This window comes from Oryza sativa, chromosome 10 (genome assembly GCF_034140825.1).
Source record: "Oryza sativa Japonica Group chromosome 10, ASM3414082v1".
NCBI classification, from domain to species: domain Eukaryota; kingdom Viridiplantae; phylum Streptophyta; class Magnoliopsida; order Poales; family Poaceae; genus Oryza; species Oryza sativa.
In genome coordinates, this window is record NC_089044.1 from 15889991 (window position 1) to 15904197 (window position 14207).

At 42.0% G+C, this 14207-nt stretch overlaps 3 protein-coding genes across 5 annotated transcripts; 2 read left to right on the forward strand and 1 right to left on the reverse strand.

Annotated features, from left to right (window-relative positions):
• The first annotated feature begins 1172 nt into the window (after positions 1 to 1172).
• LOC107279094 (BTB/POZ and MATH domain-containing protein 1-like) lies at positions 1173 to 2635 on the forward strand. The gene has a single exon (XM_015758179.3). It carries the CDS (start codon positions 1567 to 1569, stop codon positions 2326 to 2328), a length of 762 nt encoding a protein of 253 aa, XP_015613665.2. The 5' UTR covers positions 1173 to 1566; the 3' UTR covers positions 2329 to 2635.
• A 38-nt stretch (positions 2636 to 2673) lies between these two features.
• Positions 2674 to 7801, reverse strand: LOC107275268 (LRR receptor-like serine/threonine-protein kinase FEI 1). Of its 3 annotated transcripts, none has more exons than XM_066304862.1 (10): positions 7446 to 7801; positions 7087 to 7352; positions 6164 to 6400; positions 5935 to 6070; positions 5765 to 5804; positions 5594 to 5654; positions 5102 to 5143; positions 3655 to 3862; positions 3397 to 3525; positions 2674 to 2970 (listed from the first exon to the last, which is right to left on the reverse strand). In XM_066304862.1, the coding sequence occupies exons 3-7, from the start codon at positions 6255 to 6257 to the stop codon at positions 5106 to 5108; spliced, it is 369 nt and encodes a 122-aa protein (XP_066160959.1). In that variant the 5' UTR covers positions 6258 to 6400; positions 7087 to 7352; positions 7446 to 7801; the 3' UTR covers positions 2674 to 2970; positions 3397 to 3525; positions 3655 to 3862; positions 5102 to 5105. The 3 variants fall into 3 exon arrangements, with proteins under 3 accessions (XP_066160959.1, XP_066160958.1, XP_066160957.1); XM_066304861.1 differs by having other exon boundaries at positions 5765 to 5830; XM_066304860.1 differs by lacking the exons at positions 2674 to 2970; positions 3397 to 3525; positions 3655 to 3862 and having other exon boundaries at positions 4266 to 5143; positions 5765 to 5830.
• Positions 7802 to 12774: 4973 nt separating this feature from the next.
• LOC107279153 (BTB/POZ and MATH domain-containing protein 1-like) lies at positions 12775 to 14178 on the forward strand. The gene has a single exon (XM_015758450.3). The coding sequence runs from the start codon at positions 12905 to 12907 to the stop codon at positions 13994 to 13996; it is 1092 nt and encodes a 363-aa protein (XP_015613936.1). The 5' UTR covers positions 12775 to 12904; the 3' UTR covers positions 13997 to 14178.
• Positions 14179 to 14207: the final 29 nt, after the last annotated feature.

A 14207-nucleotide genomic window follows, 5' to 3' on the forward strand; every position in this document is an offset into this window, starting at 1 on the left:
CGCCTCGATCTTGTGAGACCGTGGTCTCGCTCAATGAAACCGCGACGGCGGTATATTTTTGCAAATCTTCACGCGTTCAGTATTTTCTTGCAAATTCTACAGAAAATGCGTATATTTCTAAAATTTTTTCCTACACTTGCTAGTATCCTGGGAGTAGATTTTAATCCTCGAGGGGATGTCCCTTCGTTATTTGCACGTCACTTAAATAGTTATGAAAAAAATTATGAAGATGTATTAACATATGATATATCACTCCACAAACATTTAAGTTCAATTCAACTTTCACATCAAGCTAATTACTATAAATAACATGTAGATGGAGGGAGTATTAAACATAAATAACATGTAATGACATTTAAATAGAAAGAGTAATTAGAGTCGCGCGAATGCGATTAATAGGTTAGTTTGGTTGATTGAGCATTGACAATATCAGCGTTACAGGCTTACAGTAGCAAACCCATGATTAAAATTATAAACCACAGTCCGAAAAAGTTTTGAGGCAGTGTTACATAGGGTTTTCTTTTTTAAAACAAATTTATACGAAAGTTGCTTTGAAATACTACCTCTGTTCTAAATTAATTGTAGTTTTACGTTGTTATCATATATTAAGGTTTGAAAAAAAAAACTATAATACCCGTAGCAATGGTTTATATTAAGAGTGGAGGGTTGTTGAGGGTAAAATAGAGATAAATTTGGATGAGAGGTGATTAATGCTATCCTTAGTATTCTATTGTGACAATTATTTTGGAACAAAATCAAATATTAGAAATACAATTATTATGGGATATCATATTAACTCATTTTTTATTTTTTAAGCCTATACTATATGCTAGCCAAGTAAATATGCAACCTTTTATTCTCCAGTCGAGGCCTTTTCTCCTGAAAATTGAGGCATATGGAAACTACTCACCTTTTGCTGCAGCAAGAATAACTGCGCAGATCAGTTGCTAATTTAACCGCATCATCATCACGTATGTGGTAAAGCTGGCATAACGTTGATCGACAATTCGCCATAGCAAGCATGGGCCGTCCGTCCATTGGACCGAATTTCTCGGCCCATATACACGGGTGAGCCCACAATAGCCCTATAAATAGGTGGGCCCAAGGAAAAACGCAATGCTCTCTCGCTTCGTCTCTTCCGCGTCGTCTCCCGACTCTCCCCTTTCTTCCCCAAATCCGCGCTAAACCCTACCTGCCTACCCGAGCGGCGCGGCGAGCAGTTTCCGGCCATGCCGCCCGCCGCCCGCCGCCCGCCGCCTGAGCCCGCCGCGGTCGGACTCCACCTCCACCATCGTGGCCGGCACGGCGGCCGGGTCCCACCTCCTCAAGATCGACGGGTACTCGCTCACCAAGGGGACCCCCAATGGCTCGTTCCTTATCTCCAGCCAGTTCACCGTCGGCGGCCACCGCTGGCGCATCAGGTACTATCCCAACGGGTTCTCATCCAGCTCCGCCGATTTCATTTCGCTTTTCCTCGTGCTAGACGAGAAGGTGAAGGTGCAGGCGAAGTCGGACTTCCAGATCAGTTACACCGGCCAGGTGGATGAGCCACCGTGGTTGGCAACCATGAAAGCGGATACTTTCGATGGTGCGGGCTTTCGGTCTTTCGGCTATGAAAAGTTCGTCAGAAGGTGTGACTTTGAGAAGCTCATCAGGGACGACTCTTTCACCATCCGTTGCGACATTGTTGTCATCGACGAGATCCGCGCCGAGGAGTCGACCGAGATCACCACCACCACAGCCGCCGTCGTCACCGTGCCCCCGTCTGACCTGAACCAGCAGCTCGGCGACCTGCTGGAGAGCGAGAAGGGCGCGGATGTGGTGTTCGAGGTCGGCGGCCAGACGCTCGCGGCGCACCGGTGCGTGCTCGCGGCGCGGTCGCCGGTCTTCAAGGCGGAGCTCTATGGCTTGATGAAGGAGGGTGGCACCGCCGCCGGAGCCGTGCACATCGAGGACATTGAGCCGCGCGTGTTCAAGGTGCTGCTCCGCTTCATGTACACCGACTCGCTCCCGGAGATGGAGGAGGAAGACGTCATGTGCCAGCATCTGCTCGTCGCGGCGGACCGGTACAACCTCGAGAGGCTCAAGCTGATCTGCGAGGAGAAGTTGTGCAGGCACATTAGCGTCGGCACGGTATGGAACATCCTGCCGCTGGCTGATCAGCACCACTGTGACGGGCTGAAGAAAGCGTGCTTCGATTTCCTCGGCTCACTGGCAAACCTGAGTGCTGTCGTCGCCAGTGATGGCTTCAAGCATCTTTGCAGGAGTTGCCCCTCTCTTATGGAAGAGCTGGTTGTCACGCTGGCACTTCCAGGGAGTCATGCTTAGTGACTTACTGTTCATGTGTTCTTGCAATGGCCAGTGGTAGTTTTTGTTGCTGAGTTTGAACCTTTGTCATCAGGTAGTTTAATTTGCTTATCTTCTTTTAGCACACTGATATGCGGGTGAATTCCCCGTGTTTAGGCCTTTTACCATCTATCCTAAGCAGAAGTTAGAAATCGTCTCAGTTTTTTTTACTATCCCTACAGCTTCACTATTAAATCTCTATGGATTGTCACTTGTTACCTGGTATTAAACTTAACTAGATGCTGGGGCGCGCCAATGGCGCGCCGCCTACACATAGATTGGTTGATTACTGTAGACTAATCATTTGTTTTCTGGCTGAATCAATGATTATGTAAGGAGAAAACCCACGAATACATTTGCAGGGGATGCTGTTGATGAGTAATTTTGCATACATCGTTGTACAGATTCTGCTGAGAACAAAACTCTTACACATTACAATCTAAAGATGAAGCACCAATGCATATAAAAAATGAAAATAAAGTTTTACATAATGATCGGAATAATGTGTCCATGGTGATGGTACAACTATATTTGATCATACAAATCTACCAGTCAAAAGAAGACATTGTGGCAATAACATTCTCCGCTGAAAGGTTCACATCTGGAGTACTAATTGCAATGGACCTGTTCAAGCACAATCCATCAGCATTCAATGAGTTTTAAAAAAAATGTTTCGGAGGATATTTTCAAATCAGTATCAATGGAAGCTCATAAGACACTTGTTAATTGGATTTAGGAAGCGTGGCAACATAATATTTCCATTTTACTTCTCAATACAGATAGTTATATCAAGTGGTACAGCACGATACTACAGATTTGTGTTTATCACATGGAAATGCAGTGAGAGCAAAAGAACTCTAGAATAGATTGATATGGAATTAAGCATGAAGGGTAAGAAATTTACAGGATAATCAACTAATAATTATCCTTCACTTTTTCCTACACTAAGGCAAAAAAAATGTGTAAATCAAATTGACTGTCACTGAGAAGATGATATTCTGTCAGTCAAAAACGCTAAAAAAAATACAATAGCAATGCAAAAGTAAACACCTTTCATCGCTTGAGTTGCCTGAAGCTGAAAGCCATTCAAGATCCAGAAAGTTTGAATCACCAGAATGAATGCAACTTTCAGTTTCAACACCTAGAACATGATGTATCTGAGGTACCATGGGAGTATACCTGTAGCGAATTTTGAGAGAGGAATGTTAGTACTCCACTATTTAAAACACCATGCTTTTTCATGATTTTCTAGGAAAATACTTGTATGAGAAGAATGAAGGTCAAAACCCTGAATGAATAGAAACCAACCTTAAGTTTGATACCTCACTTTCAGAGGTCAATGAAATTTCATTGCCATGTACTGAATTAGATTCCAACACTGGAAATTGTGACCCACTTTTAACATCAAGCAATACTGCATTCAACAGCTCCTTGTCTCCATTATGGCAACCACTACATCCAGATATGGATGTGTTGCTTTCACAAAGAATGTTGCCATATGATCTCACTCTTTTTACTGTATTGTGGAATTAAAGAAAACAGTATAAGAACCCCTTACTGTTTTACAATGTGCATATTTCAATAAGGATTATTTTTGTTTTCTTCGAACGTAATCAGCAGGGAAGCTACAAAAGGTAATACATGGCTAAAAGCTCTAGTTTAAATAGGAACATCCTGCTACAGTTCAAACACGTTTTGGAATAGCAAATCAACATAACATGCAACTCCTAACTATGTTTTCACTACTGCGTACCATTGACGCCTGTACCATGATTTTTTTTTGCTACTTACTGTTTTTTAACAATGCTTCAGATGACCTCTCTTTGCAGAGAATATTTTCAGAAAAAGATCACGGTACAGATAAATTAGACGAATGTCCATCTAAAATGAGAAATATAACACCATATGAAGTCAAGCAAAAGGGCAAATATATTCTCTACTGAAGTTAAGTAATAGAACAGCAGTGCAGAATCCACCAATGTCCTTCAATGAGATGCCTTACTGCAGCGTATCATTGTCCAACTGAAGCTAAGCAGGTTTGTCAATATAAATGTTGATTTCATAATAAAGAAAATCATGCAAGGAAAGTTCTTTTATGGGTGTTAAATAATTCATAGTGGAAGTCTAAAAGATAAGAAAAAGGAAGCACTTTAGTGAGCCCAAACGCTGCCTAAGCTATTAAAGCTTAAAATCAAATGTTGTAATTCCCTTCCAGGCAACCATGACAACCAACGAATATCACTTCTCCGTGAATAACCCAATTAAACCATTGTTCCTACTTTAATCCACGATCGCCACATGGGAGCACCAACCGTTTATCCTGCCTATTCAACTGTGGGTTGTTCTTAATGATTTTGACATTTATTGAAGATATCACCTGGACTGCAGAGAAATTAGGAGAAGTTTGAACAAAGAGCCACATATGTTCTAAAGATCACTTTGGAGTAATTGATCATCTTGATTCTATCACTCACTGGCAGTGGCAAGGTTGCAATTTAAAAGAATTTCAATAGTTCTCGCTTTTATTTGAATCGGTCATTCATTAACTTAAGGAAATGCATCGGTAGGTGGTGATTGTTCAATTGATGTAGCAACATAGATGCTAAAAATGGATTCATCTAGTCTTAAGGGCATTGCAAACAATTATTTGCTCGTGGAAAGGTTTAGAAAACCATTTTGGTTTATGAGAAAAGCTTCCAAAATAATTAGGAATCAGAATCATTCAAGACCAACACAGAAAGTGAAGCAGCCATACCTCGTCATAGGGAATGATGATAGAGGAACGGAGGAAAACATCCTACAGGTAAACATACATCATATACATCAGAAGGACTAACGGTATAACCACCAAGCAAATGTGTAATTTTCAATGCATATATGCAAATCAAATATATATCTTTTTGGTAGATTTTTTTTATAAAAAAAAACATTAACTCGAATAAAAACCTCTTAGCTTCAACCTCCTAATTTGATTCGCACTGTAATCCAAACATACCATCTAGCATCCTTATAACTAAATCCAAATAACCACCATCTAGCATCATTTCGACCAAATCCAATTTTGCTTTAAAAGGTTAAATTTCAACATACAATACAAGATATGCCACCAGCTGTAGAGTAAATAACAAAAAAAAAAACAGGGGGAAGATTTCAGTGCATCCATGTAATAGTATAGACTGATAGCCAAATTGTTGCAAACTCACAACACAAATAATAGCACGGTTGGGGAAAGTTTTAAGACACAGACCATTCTTCTGATAAGTGCTTGACTGCCCAGACTTGTAGTGAGAGTGGAAGAAGCACGCAACCTGCATCAATCATCACCAGGAAAAATCCATCATTAGCACAACTGCACAAGTCGCAATTGACAGACTCTTAAGAGAACTTCCCTTGAACAGTGCATCGAACAGGGACTCACTGAGAAGTAACAATTGGCTGATGGCACCCAGAGGTTGGAGCTGCCAATGTCGAAGATGGCGGTGAACTTTTTATATTACAAAATGCCATATTCAAAAGGGAAAAAAATAATAGCCAGGTTGAAATTTTAAGTATTTCACAATATTTATGTAGGGTTTATTTTGGTCTTACAGATAAATTACTCTCTTGGTGTGACTGTGACATCTAACAACCTTCCAATTGCAAGGATACACATCTTGTTCACGCCAGTTGAGGAATATCCCATCAGAAGTTGTAACTGCCTTCTTGAAGGCAAGATGTGCTTCATCTGTAGGAAACCGTCAAAAGAATCATAGTAAATGAGCACAGATTGTCTAATGTACCACACAAATACCAACCATAACTATGGACTGTCACATACCATCTGAACTTAGTGCACTTGCTTCACGAGCACCAAGGTGCAAAATTAACAAAATTAAGAGGAAACTGGGCTGTTTTCTCAGAAAAGAGCCCATTGGTCACCAGTTGGTGAAGCATATAAAGATCACCACAGCTTATTACAGAGTTCATGTGTGAGGTATACTATGTGGATCCTCTTTTATGGGAGATGAACTCCACATGTAGATGTGGCCCTGATGAGGGAGGCAAATTGCTGGCACTGTAAGTAAAAACAGGAACATATCAGCAATCATGCAAAGTTATCAAATAAACAGAGCAGCAATAATCAAATGCAGTACACTGTGACACACTTATAGCTCTACCTTAGCAAAATGGATGACCATAAGAACCAGGAATGACAATTTATTAATAAAAGAATTTCAATGTGCTTCCACAAAATTGTTTCAGGGTAATTGAATTACCTAGAACATGCAATTTGAAATTTCCCCAAAAATTCTAACAAAAACAATTTGGACAGCGTTTAATTTTGAAAAACAATTTAGTCACCCCAATTACTGTTTTGAAAAACAATTTAGTCACCCCAATCTTTCAGTTACCTCTGAAAAAGAAAAAAGGGACCAGCCTAGTTAGCCGAAGAAACAACAAAGCAGTTACTAATTCCAGCTCGCAACCACCAAAATGCAAGGACGCATCTAGTCATCCGGAGGACCAGAGCTAAAGCCGCCGCAACTGCCGGCCCCGACGCCACCAAGCAAAAGTAGGGTACAGCCACAACCCAATCCACAAGCCTCCGCGACGCTACTGACACTAAACCGAGCACACCAGTTTGAGCCGCCCAAAATTGCAAGCTCGATCGCGCACAACACAACTCATTAAATCCACCACCACCAGCAATTGGAAATGCAGCAAAGCAAAAACGGCTTAAGGCGAGGAGCGAGTTATAACCTTGACGCAGAGGACGCCGTCGATCTGGATGGAGACGTTGTCCTTGGTGATGGCGGACTGGTCAGGGATGGGGATGGCCTCCTCCTTGAGCGAGTGGACGTAGGCGATGTGGTCGACGAGGGGGGCGAGCACGTCGATCCCGGAGCCGAGCGTCTTGACATACTTGTCGAACAGCTCCACCACGAACGCCTTCTTCTCCAGCACGATGCTCACCCCCCCCCCCCAACCTCCCCCAACAGTTCACCGCCGTGCTCAGCACCACGTACCTACACAAGGCACACCACCACCACCACCCACACATCAACCACCCAAACCAAAACCAAAACCAAAATGACGAGCAGTAGTAGTTGGGCGCTGACCTCGAGACGTCGTCGCGGGAGAAGGAGCATCGAGGGAGGGGGTGGGACGAGAGGGAGCGGGCGGCAGCGACTAGGGTTTCGGGGGCCCGCGATGGTGGCGGGGGCGGTCGACGGCGACGGGGAAGCCGGAGGCGGCGACGTCCGTGGCGGCGCGAGGCGACAGCGATGACGGCGCGAGGCGGAGGTGGCGGCGCGAGGCGGCGGCGGCGGGAGAGGGAGAGAGTGGGGGACGAGGGGGAGCGAGCGGCGGCGGCAGCAAGGGTTTGAGGGGCGATCGACGGCGACGGCGACGCGAGGCGACGGGGAAGCCGGAGGCGGCGGCAGCGGGAGAGGGAGAGAAAGAGGGGAGGACGAGGGAGAACGGGCGGCGGCGGCTAGGGTTATGGGTGGTAGGGTTAGTGGCGTCTTCTTGCGAAAAAGCCCCTCAGTTTCCACTTTTTAGAGCACAGTCCTAATTCGTGATTTTTCTTTCCTTCACATGAAATATTCGTACTTTATAAGAACCTCTGCGCAAAATATCGTCTCATAGGTACTATTTGCTAGCGACCTATATCGAATTACACAAAATCGAAGGACTTTTTCACAAAATCGCCACCCCGCGCACTGTTCCTATCCTACGTGGACACGCCGAGAGCTCTCCCCATCTGCCGCACTTAATATTTTCTAATTTCATCCCTCGAGGGGAAATATATCCCCTCGTTTCATTCATGCCATCTAAATAGTCATAAAAAATTGGCAATATAAATTAATATGAAATATATTACTCCACAAAAACATGCAAGTTTAAATTCAACTTCTACAAGTTGTAACAAAAATAACAAATATAGCTGCGAGTGTACGACAATTATTTTCAGTTTAATTTGTTTTTTGTTACAACTTGTAGAAGTTGAATTTGGTCTTGCATGTTTGTGGAGTGATATAATTCATATTAATCTATATTGTCAATTTTTCTCAAATTTTTTTATAACTATTTATACGACATGCAAACAAACGAGATGATGTCCCTTCGAGGGATGAAAATCCACATCCCACACTTGATTTCGATGACAGGTGTAGTGACAGCATTTGGCTTTATCTCCTCTCTAATGGAATCGTCAAAGTAGTTTCATCTCTTTTCTTTACATTGGTTTATGTTATCTCTGTGGTTTGTTTTGACGTAGATACTTGTTCTAATTTGTTTTTGATGGCTGTGTTCGGCAGCATGTTTTTCTAACTCTCTTCCCTCGTGTTTCACGCGCACACTTTTCAAACTTCTAAACGATGTGTTTTTTTGCAAAAAAAAAAGTTCTGTACAAAAAGTTGCTAAAGAAAATCATATTGATCTATTTTTTTAAAAAAATAACTAATAATTAATTAATCACGTGTTAATGGACCGCTCCGTTTTCCGTGTGGAGGAGATTTGTTCCCAACAAGTCCTACCGAATCTTGTGCTCTGGCAACTGTAGTGGTTTCTAAATCTGAATTTTGTCATAACGTAGTTCTCTTCTCTTCTTTTGGTACAGAAAGCATGCTGCTGAACTCCTTGTGTATATGTTTTTTTTTCTATTTTGTCTATCTTTTATTCTATTTCTGCAACTGCACATTTCAATCTGAAAGGATTGTCACTTGTTACTTAGTGTTAAACTTTCATTTGGCATGCTTGATTTGGAGGATTTGGTATTGAGCTTGATGATTCAGAATCTCATATATATCCTCCTGGTATCAGGGTGGGACAACTTTCAAGGTTCATTCCTTGTGCAGCAGGTCCATAAAAATGAATCTTGCTGTCTTCTTTTTGAATTCTATCTGGAAAGTCAAATTTCTTTTGAGATTGAGGTCTTTTGATAAAAATAGTAGTATCTGAACTAAAGATAATTTGAGAAAAAGAGGCTAGCATCTGCCAGCACATTTATCTCTTGGTGGTTCAGGAAGAGTAATTTATTCTTCATGCCTGGTCAAAGCCGTCGCGGACTACCACTTCCCCCTCTTTCAATGTTTGGAAGCAGCTTGCCCACAGTGGAAATGTGGAATGGAAGGAGTGGTGCCACCGCCATGCTGTTGTTGTTCGCCGCGACGTTCGGGCCAACCATGGAACTTGTTGGTGGCTATTGGCCCGACCGTACCGATATCGTTTTCGCAAAACTAATATAATAATAATATTTTTACTTATGGTTAACATTTTTAAAATTTAGTTCATCTAATCTTCGTCAGCGTGGCATTAAAATTGATACTAAATTGATAAATTTATAAATATGAAAATTTCTCAACCGTTTCTGTTTGTTTTAAAAATAATAAAATAATGATACCGTTTCTTATCATTTCCGACCATTTTCATCCCGCCGGCTTTCTCTGTGCGTTGCTCCGTCACTGGCCGACCTCGGCTCCATCCTTCCTGCCTCCTCTGCGGCGCCGCCTACCACTAAACACGGGAGAGAGGGTAAGGGCCTGCTTAGTTTTCAAAAGTTCTTTTCCAAAAACGCTCTGCCATTTCATATGAGCGAAAAACGCTCACACACACGTTGGGTTCTATGCGTTCGTTGTGGGTGGTTGGAAAACAACGAAAAACGGAACAGTCTATTCCCACATAATTAAGTAAGTATTAGCTATTTTTTTCAAAAAGAACCAATACTATTATTTTAAGCAACTTTCTTATAAAAACTTCAGCTGCTAGCTAGTTGTTGACAGATTTCGGGACAATATTTTAGCCGATGATACCACGCTAAGATTTGTACTGAGATATTTTGCTATCGGATCTAAATTCTCTTTTCACAAGTTGGTGGCACTAGCCAGTCCCACCATCGCATGTTTATCGTAGATTTGTTAAAGTTACATCTATGTTACATCATAGTTGCGGGCTAGTTACATTGTAACTATATTGTAACTGTAGTGTAATTGCACTGTAACTGTTATCTCTATATAAATCTATTATCTATCTATCTATCTATTATCTATTATATACTAAAAGTCCATTAATTATCCTACAAACGCTCCTAAGCCGCCATGTGGCGTTTCTACAAACACTCTTATGTTGCCATGTGGCATTTTATAATCTCACCATCGATTTTCATTTAAATTGGTGGACCCATTATTTTAGACCATTGGATTAGATCTATTTGCTTTCTATTGATATCGTGTGAATTCGAGTGAAACCGTTTTATACCGGAAATTCTCACGTTCATACGCACAATGGAAAAAAGGAAAAATCTCACGTACTTACGCGGACCTTAAAAAAAAACCTATATGTACTGTTCATTTAAAGAAACGTACTTACGTACTATATAAAATCTATTAAAAAGGTACTGTTTCAGTTGAAAAAAATACGTACGTACACGAGTAAAAAGAAAAGCTATAAGACCTAAAAAATATATTTACGTCGCTAGAAAAAAGATGGTTTATAAAATAGTATATTTTATAGTAGTAAAACAAAATTTATTACTCCACAAATATGATAAAAAGTATAATTTAAAAATATATGTTTACAGCTGTGCGGGCATTGTTCTTACAAGGTGAGACTTTCAAAAGTAGATCTATCTAACAATATATATAGTCACTTCCTATTTTATTTATGCATGCAAGTGAAGTGGTACAGGATAAAATAATATGTAGTCACAATTATATATATATATTTTTATATATGATTGAATGAATAGAACTTAGAAGAATATACATTTTACGAGCGAAGTAGACAACATATGTCATAAATTCTAATTATGATTTTTATCATAAATAACACAATGGTCCAAATAGATAAAGAGTGAACGTGCGATTTAAAGTTAAAAGTTATGACGATCTAAAAAATATTGTTACAAATATTTAATTTAGAAGGTTGTGGTTATTCAAAAATTGTTATTGCAAATATTTTCATGAAGAGAAAAGAGAGAAAAATAATCAAGAGGATAATCTTCCTACGAACTATTCCAAAATTATTGTTGCAAATATTTTCATAAAGAGAAAAAGTAATCAAGAGGATAAACTTCCTACAAACGCTTCTAATCCACCACATATTACCCTATAAGCGTTCCTAGACCGCCACGTGGCGCTCCAATAAATCATAGAAATTGTAAGAAAAAATAAAACATCCGACCATCGATTTTCATTTATTCTGGTGGACCCATTATGTTCAACCATTAGATCTATCTTAAAAATTAATAATTAAATTTATTTGTAAAAAGGCTCACGTCATACTGCCACTACCAGCCAATATACATGCACATAGCTACCTAGGTATTCCTCCTTAAGAAAAGTACGTACCTACGTACGTACAGTACGTACGCAGGTATTCCTCCTTAAGAAAAAATATGTACCTATGTATCGTACTATGAACGTACACACACCGGGTCTCACATCCTTATTTTTTCTTTTTTCTTCTCATTTAGATTAGATGGAAAACCAAAATAATAATTTAAACCCTTTATTAATTAAATATGCTTTAAGTTGTAAAAATATGTGCAATTTCGAGTTGTATTCAAATTAGGCTCTAATACTTGGAAGATGCCATGTGATGCTCTAATAAATTAGAGAAAATGTAAAAAAAATTGTAAGAAAAAACAAAATATCTAGCTATCGATTTGCACTTAAACCGGTGAATCCATTATTTTCAACCATTCAATTAGATTTATTCAGGTAAGCCTCGCTCCTAAAACCAGCTAATCCCTCTCTATGCACGTACATACACAAGAGATGCCAAAAACAAAAAAGAAGAGTGCATATATGGTTCACCCCATCTGGTAGTTTTCTGTTTCTTTCTTCGTAGCCCTAAGGTGTTCCTCAAATTATACATGTATGTAGCGACCACTCTTTACGAGGTTGACGAAGAAGCCACACTGCCATAGCGCTGCTTCATGACACCCTCGCCAATTTTCTTGAAAATATTGTTTTAACTAATAATGTAAAAGGCAATCCTAAGCGAGCATATAAACGTGTGCACACCCACCTTTGAATATTTCACGGTACAAATACTTCCTTCTTTTACGGTAAGGATATGAGGTAATCTATGGTTAGTTATGATGATATATGACTTTTTTTCAGTAGTTCTTTAATAAATAAAAAATAAATTGCCCGCGCAACTGCGCGGGCTTCCTTCCTAGTTATATATAAAGTTGCATTTATTATTTTAATACATATATACACGTTATTATTATTGTTATAATGTAGTTCTAGTGAAATTATACACTATAATTAGATTTGAAAGTTTTCTCTCACAAAACTTACGACGCACCGTTTGAAAAATGTACGAGCGAACAGGAGTTGGGAACACAGAGCAACGAACACGTCTCTTCACCTCGGCCACGTCACCCACGGAAATTCCCCCAACCAAACCAAAAGCGGCGTCGTCGGCTCGGTCGCTGCGCCTTCATATCAAATCTCTCCCTTCCCTCGTCTCCTCCGCACCGCACTGTGCCCCTTTCTTCCCCAAATCCGATCCGCGCTAATTAAACCCCTACAGTAGCTGAAGCCCAGCATCCCTTCCCTTCCGCACCATGTCCCCCGCCGCCGCATGCCGCGGCAACCCGCCGTCGCGGTCCGCCATCGTGGCCGACACGGCCACCGGGTACCACCTCCTCAGCATCCACGGCTACTCGCGCACCAAGGGCACCCCCACCGGCTCGCCCCTCAAATCCACCCGCTTCACCGTCGCCGGCCACCGCTGGCGCATCCACTACTACCCCAACGCTGACCGCGCCGACTCAGCCGATTACATATCGATGTACCTCTTTCTAGACGAGAAGAGCAACGCCACCAGGAGCGTGAAGGCGCTGTTTCAGATTCGCTTCGCCGATCAGGTGAAGGCGCAGCCTTCACTGGCGCTCCATGCCGTAAGAACTTTTGGTGATGGTTCTTGGTCCTGGGGCTATGCGAAGTTCGTCAGGAGGGAGGTTCTCGAGAAGTCCAAGGATCTCCGAGACGACTCTTTCACCATCCGGTGCGACATTGTCGTCGTCCGCGAGTTCGTCGCGGAGGAGGCGACCGAGATACTCCCCGCTGGATCCTTTGTATCCGTGCCCCCGTCCGAGATGAACCGGCATTTCGGTGACCTGCTGGAGACCGAGAAGGGCGCCGACGTGGTGTTCGAGGTCGCCGGCGAGAGCTTCGCCGCGCACCGGTGCGTGCTCGCGGCGCGGTCGCCGGTGTTCGGAGCCGAGCTCTACGGCCTGATGAAGGAGGGCGACACTGCTGGAGTCGTACGCATCGAAGACATGGAGGCGCAGGTGTTCAAGATGCTGCTCCGCTTCGTGTACACTGACTCTTTGCCGGAGATGGAGGCGGAGGAAGACGTCATGTGCCAGCATCTGATCGTCGCGGCGGATCGGTACGACCTACAAAGGCTCAAGCTGATCTGCGAGGAGAAGCTGTGCAAGTACATTGGCGTATGCACGGTGTCAAACATCCTGGCACTAGCTGATCAGCACCATTGCGACGGGCTGAAGAAGGCGTGCTTCAGTTTTCTTGGCTCACCGGCAAACCTCAGTGCTTTCGTCGCCGACGATGGCTTGGACCATCTGAGCAGGAGCTGCCCCTCTCTTATGAAAGAACTGGTTGTTGAGCTGGCACTTCCGCCGAGTCATGCTTAGTGTTCTTGTGTTCTAGAAATGGCCAATGGTAGTTTTTGGTTAATGAATCTGACTGTTTGTCATCAGGCAGTTCGCTTCTCTTCTTTTATGCAGGCATGCAGCTGAACTCCCTGTGTTTAGGCCTTTTATCATGTATATATGAAATTATGACTAAATCTGTCCTAAGCAGAAGTTAGAAAGTACTTCCACTTCGTCTCTGTTCTTTTTACTA